General features: G+C 44.1%; 1 protein-coding gene across 1 annotated transcript in view; it reads left to right on the plus strand.

The window, feature by feature from the left end:
• Positions 1-5,872, plus strand: part of Camk4 (calcium/calmodulin dependent protein kinase IV) — a 223,147-nt gene that overhangs the window by 210,754 nt on the left and 6,521 nt on the right. The window contains exon 7 of the mRNA XM_013349620.2: positions 4,754-4,829. Within this exon, the coding sequence (XP_013205074.1) occupies positions 4,754-4,829 (76 nt within the window). The remainder of the gene's footprint in view (positions 1-4,753; positions 4,830-5,872) is intronic.

A 5,872-nucleotide genomic window follows, 5' to 3' on the forward strand; every position in this document is an offset into this window, starting at 1 on the left:
CGGGGAAGCAGAGACAGCCTAGCAAACTGTGCAGACCACCAGCCAGGAAGACACCGTGTAGACAGCTGCTGAGGGATGACACCCGATTGTCGCCTGTGTTCTACATGTTCCGACAGACCCGTGTGCACTTGTCCCGCACGTGTACCGACTACACACATATGAAAAGAAAAAATATACTGGATCTCTGTGGCTCCTAGAAATTTCAATTCATGGCAGAGCTTTCCAGTGGAAACTTTGGCAATGTTTTCCTTTAGCCCTGGAATGGAGGACCCCGGAAAGTCAGGTTCAAGCATTGAGATGTATGGAACCATGCTCCTCACCCCCATGGGTTTGATTTGCTAACACAAAAGTAGATTTGATAGCAAAGAAAATCACTAGTTCCACCTGCCTCTCTGGAGAGCATAGCCCCACTGCTGTCCTGAGCCAGGCCTTGCTCCTTTCTGCCATGGGACTGCTGCATAGTTGCTTCTTCCACTTGAAACCCTCTACTGTCTCCTGTCAACCACCCTGTCCCCATTTGCCTAGTTAACTTCTCTGGATTCCGTACATCTCAATTTAAACTGCTTCCTCCATGACCTATGTGATCCTGCTAACCCCTGTTGAAGACATCCTCCTCCCAGGAATGCCAGCAGCTACCTAACATCTCTTCATTATGACTTACTTTTAATTAACATGGTTGGGACTTGCTCCTTAGGATTTCGCAGGATCCTGAACTACCAAGTGTCTACCATGGGGCAAGTGCTTAGTAACTATTTGATGGGTGAAAGAAGGCATGCGTGCCTTGCCTCCACTCTTAGTTTACTTCAGATCTGTTGCAGTCGAGAGTTAACAGTAGCTTGAAAAGTTTCATAAGCAAATGCCACTCTGGCGTTAACCCAGTAAGTAGGAAAGGGTGATGGCGCCTACCTGAAGCAGTGATAAAGGCACAGTCAAGAACCAAAATTGTGCCAGTCAATAAATGATTACCATCAGAAAAGATGATTGATTGTCCATCATGTAAAAGAGTTTTCCTCTTTTAATGATGAGCGTGAAGCTCCTGGCTTTGGGCGCACTAGCTCGGCATTCTACCACTGAGGTACATGCCCTGCACTGAAGTGCATCTGAACAAAGTATTTAAGCCCTGAAAGGACATTGTCTCCCTAGATTTTATTTGTTTGCTTTGAAAATAGGGTGAGAAAAAGTGTGAAGGTGAGCTAGCTATTCATGGCCTTAAAGGCAGGGTAATGTTCTTCCCACTGGCTTGGTTTGGTTTTGAGATGGTCTCCTGGAATCCACATTTTCCCCAAACTCTGAGATGTCAAAAGTGACCTTGAATTTCTGCTCCACCTGCCTCCTCTTCCTAATGCTGGGATCACAGGTGTGTGCTGCAACATCTGGTTTGCTATTGATAGCAAATAGAAATTAATTGACTGGTCCTCCATTCTTTCTTACTCGATGGAGACGACGAGCTACTAGACTCAATTGTGAGGACATCTGATACCTAGGAGACTTGAAGACTGCTGTGCCAGAACCTGAAAGTGATTTTGAAAAGCTTTTGGAAAAGGCTTTCTGTTATGTAAAGAGTTCAGATAAGGGATACCAGCTGATTCCAAAGAAAGCCAAGGGCTTACTCTCTGGTATCTGAAAATACTTTATACTACTTTAGATGGTTTATTGACTTAGAGATCATACTATTTAAAATAGTTAACTGAGTTAACATTGAAATTGAGTTAGACTTTGTTTGACGTCAATTTTATATTGGAGTTAAGATATTATAAGTTCTAGGGCAGGTGGTGGTGGTACATGCATTTAATCCTCAAACTCAGGAGGCAGAGGCAGGTGGATCTCTGTGAGTTCGAGAACTGGTCCACAAAGTGCGTTCCAGAACAGCCAAGATTACAGAAAGAAAATAAACCCTGCCCCTTCCCCAAATAAAAGATATTGTAAGTTTTTTACTTTATAAAAAGTATTTTAAGAGATATTTATTACAGAAGATAAGAACCTATCTTAAGTTCTCTTTGTCTCAGTTAAACTTTAACTCCCAAAGTTGACTCAGTACAGGATAATGCCTTATGGAGAAATACTCTACTACTGGGGATGTTTGTACACTGATGTGAAAAAAAGCAGATGTTGTATGGGACAAATATTGCATCTGCTCCATGGTGGGCACTAAGGGGACCTGCTGTGAGACAGTGGTCATGTACCCTGCCACTTATATTGTATTGTTTTAATAAAATGCTGATTGGCCAGTAGCCAAAAAGGAAGTAGAGGTGGGGCAACGAAAACAGGAGAATTCTGGGAAGAGGAAAGGGTCAGCCTGCAGTCATCACGGAGGAAGCCAGACACAGAGGAAGCAAGATGAGAATGCGTCACTGATAAGAGGTACTAAGCCACGTGGCTAACACAGACGAGAAAAACAGGCTAATTTAAGATGTAAGAATTAGTTGAAAAGAAGCCTGAGGTAATAGGCCAACCAGTTGATAATTAATGTAGACCTCTATGTGTTTCTTTGGGACTGAACGGCTGCGGGACCAGGTGAGACAGAAACCTCTGTCAACAAATGGTACCCAACGTGGGGCTTAAACCCATGACCCTGAGATTAAGAGTGCTCTACTGACTGAGCTGTCAACAAGGACCTCCTTTCCAGGTGTTTACATGCTGCGGGGCTCTTGGCTGGGTGCCATGAGAGAGCAGGAGAGAACACCTGACCCTCACCAGGGCTTTGACTTTACTAGAACTATAGGACCAGGGCTAGCAGGGTAAACGAGAAATGAGATAGAGCAGGCTAAGTCTCCAAGGGAATCTGGCAATCAGAGCTAGTCCAGTTCACTTGGATTTGAAACATTAAACAAACAAACACACTACATCTCATGAAATGTAAAAGCTTCTGCCAACATGCATATGAAGTTCTCATCAGGTGCTCTGATGTCAGGGTCTGAGTGAGCAAGGGCTGACACCACTCACTGTGCTCACCAAAGACCCGCTGTGCTCTCTGTTCCGCTCTAGGAGGAGGTGACAGTGGCTCTCCAGGAGCTGGCAGCCAAATCCAAGTTCCCTTGGCACAAGGATTAAACAAAACACATGCAGCAGGGACTCAAAGACTTCTTCTTTGAGATGCAAATTCCCCCAGGAAATGAAGGTTACCCCACAGTCAAAGACATAGACAGGGGGAGGCATTCTTTATAATTTTATCAAATCTTAATAGGACATTTTCTCCCTAGGAATAATTGTATTCAACTGAATATAAGCACGCCTTTTTGGATCCAGATACAATTCCTTGAATGGTGCATCTTGCTGAGTGGTTGCTTCATCTGTTGGCACATATCCCTTTCACATTTCCGCCTTGGCTACTTATCTCCTATATTTTGTAAAGCACAATTCCACAGGGAAGAAGAATGAGTGGAAGGTGACACGGAAAGCCACCAGTGGAAAAGTCACAGCAATCTTCCAGTTAACCCAGAGCCCAATGAAAACCTTCCAGAGCCTAGGAAGGTTCTCAACCTTCCTAACGCTGTGACCCTTTAATACAGTTCCTTATGCTGTGGTGACCCCCAACCATAAAATTATTTTTGTTGCTGCCACATAACTGTAATTTTGCTATTGTTATGTAATATAATCCATAGCATAACTATATGAGTCTTTCAATGGTCTTCGGTGAACTGTGAAAGGGTTGTTTAACTCTCCAAAGAGGTCATGACCCACAAATTGAGAACCTTTGGTCTAGACAGATGTCCTTCTAGTGAAGACAGTAGAGCCAATTTACTGATTCTAGAGGCCCCATCTGGGGGAATATGGTGTTCTGATCCCCCAGACATACTGCAAAGACCCTCAGCATGTATCAAGCCACTCAACCCTTAGGGGCCCCAGCAGCATCTACAGCACTAAAGAATACACTGTGGCTAATAGGCCCCATCTCTCTGCAGATGGCAGTGCATTGCTCCTCGCGCTCTTTCTCTGTGAGTTAGGAGAACAGTGCTTCTCCAGTACTCAGTGCAAACCATCAGAGCCAGTGGCTTCTAATTTCACATCTCTCTGGTAATAAAAATATAAAAGATCACTGTAGTCTTCTCTCCAGGACCATGCCAACGTTGAGAAGGCCTCCCTACCCCAATAGTAGAGAAAGCTAATAGAATATGCCTTGCTATGCATAGGGAAGACCTCCCTTCTCAGGTCATGACTTCAAGAACACTAGGGACAGTGTTTCCTTGGGAACTGACATACAGCAGGCAAGGCTAAGATGTGTGTCAGAGCCCTTTCCTGCTCCTGTGCCAACCTTCTTGTCCTCGAGTTTTGCATACCCTTCCCATAGTCTGCTCTGGTCCTTGCCCTGCCCTAGACACACCATCGCTGCATACCCACTGCTTCAGGTAGTTCTTGAGTTCTGAGAAGTGTAATTTTGCCTGTTTTCCCCTTGACTGTGCTTAACTTTCATTTCTTCCTTGTCTATGTATCAAGTGCCCTTTGGAGTAGGGGGATTTTTTGCAGCAAAGATACACCTCTGCCCATCCTATTCAAGCCCTGTCATGGTAATGTAGTACAGAATTTGATTCCCCGGTAGCATTACTCCCCTGCACCCATGATAGACAAAGACTGCAGTGTCTCCTGGAGAACTAGACTTGAGAGTTTGCTCATCCTACTGTGGTCATGAGAGAGAGGATTGGTGATGAGAGTTCAGAAGTCCAGGAGGGAATTTGTTTCTCCCCACTGGTTGCAATTAAAATGTGAGTAATTGAGGTTGCACTCCAACTGAACCTCATTTTCCTTCTTTCCGTAGCACCTGAGATTCTCCGAGGCTGTGCCTATGGACCGGAAGTGGACATGTGGTCTGTAGGAATAATCACCTACATCTTGTAAGTGACAAAAGGCAACCTTTATGCAAACAGTCTTTGAATAACATTTTATTATTCATAATAATAAATATTATGTATTAATAATTCTCATGACAACCACGTTGACCTCTGATTTCTTGTGATGCTCCTTTTTACAATAACCGCACTGATAGCATAGTCTCAAATGATGTGATATTCCGTTTTACACCAACTGTGCCGAGAGCTAGTCTCAAAATCAGTATTGCTTCTTACTGTTGCATTTCCCTGGAGGTGAGACACTGTCCAGGGCTTTTCCTTAGCTGATTTTCCTGTATAATATACCCACATTTGGGAATGTATTGCACGATCATGATAGATGTGAAACCTAAGTCCACCTGCCGTACTCCTTGGTTTATGTATTTGAATCTTGCTGAACAGACTGGTGGCCCTTTAAGGAGATCTGTTATTGACTTCTTAAGAAATCCCAAACTAGCAAGTTTCTTATCAAAATATTTTGAGCGCATTTACCTATTGATTTATTTCCTATGTGTTAAGGTTTCAAGGGCCTTGAGCTAAACACCGAATAAAAATGAGCTGATGATAATTCATTCTCTGTCCACTCCAACTCCATTACTGAACTGCTGTCTAATAAAAAATGACTTCAGGAAGTTAGCAGAGTGGGGGATGGAATCGGAGGTGACCGTGAGGGAAATCATATGTGACCAGGGCTGTAGAGCTAAGGCAAGAAGATATCAGTCCACCCAAGAACTAACGCACAGTGAGGCACACGGTGGCCATCTGGCAGGGAATGCAGTTAGTTTTGGGAACCTATAGCATGCATCTGTGGAGAGAGGTTTTCCAGGGTTCTCAAGAGCCGGTTATTCATAGGTGAGCTGCCTTCACCCACTGTATAGCAGAGTGACCTACACAAGCGATATTTACCTTCTCACAGTCTCAGAGGCTAGGAGCTTTAGGTCAGGGTGGCTGCAGGTTTGGGCTCTGCAGAAGGGATTCTTCTGGGGTTTCAGAAAAGTTCTTTTGTACTGTGTCCCTATGTGTCAGAGAGAGAGAGAGAGAGAGAGAGA

This window comes from Microtus ochrogaster, chromosome 18 (assembly GCF_000317375.1).
Source record: "Microtus ochrogaster isolate Prairie Vole_2 chromosome 18, MicOch1.0, whole genome shotgun sequence".
NCBI lineage: Eukaryota > Metazoa > Chordata > Mammalia > Rodentia > Cricetidae > Microtus > Microtus ochrogaster.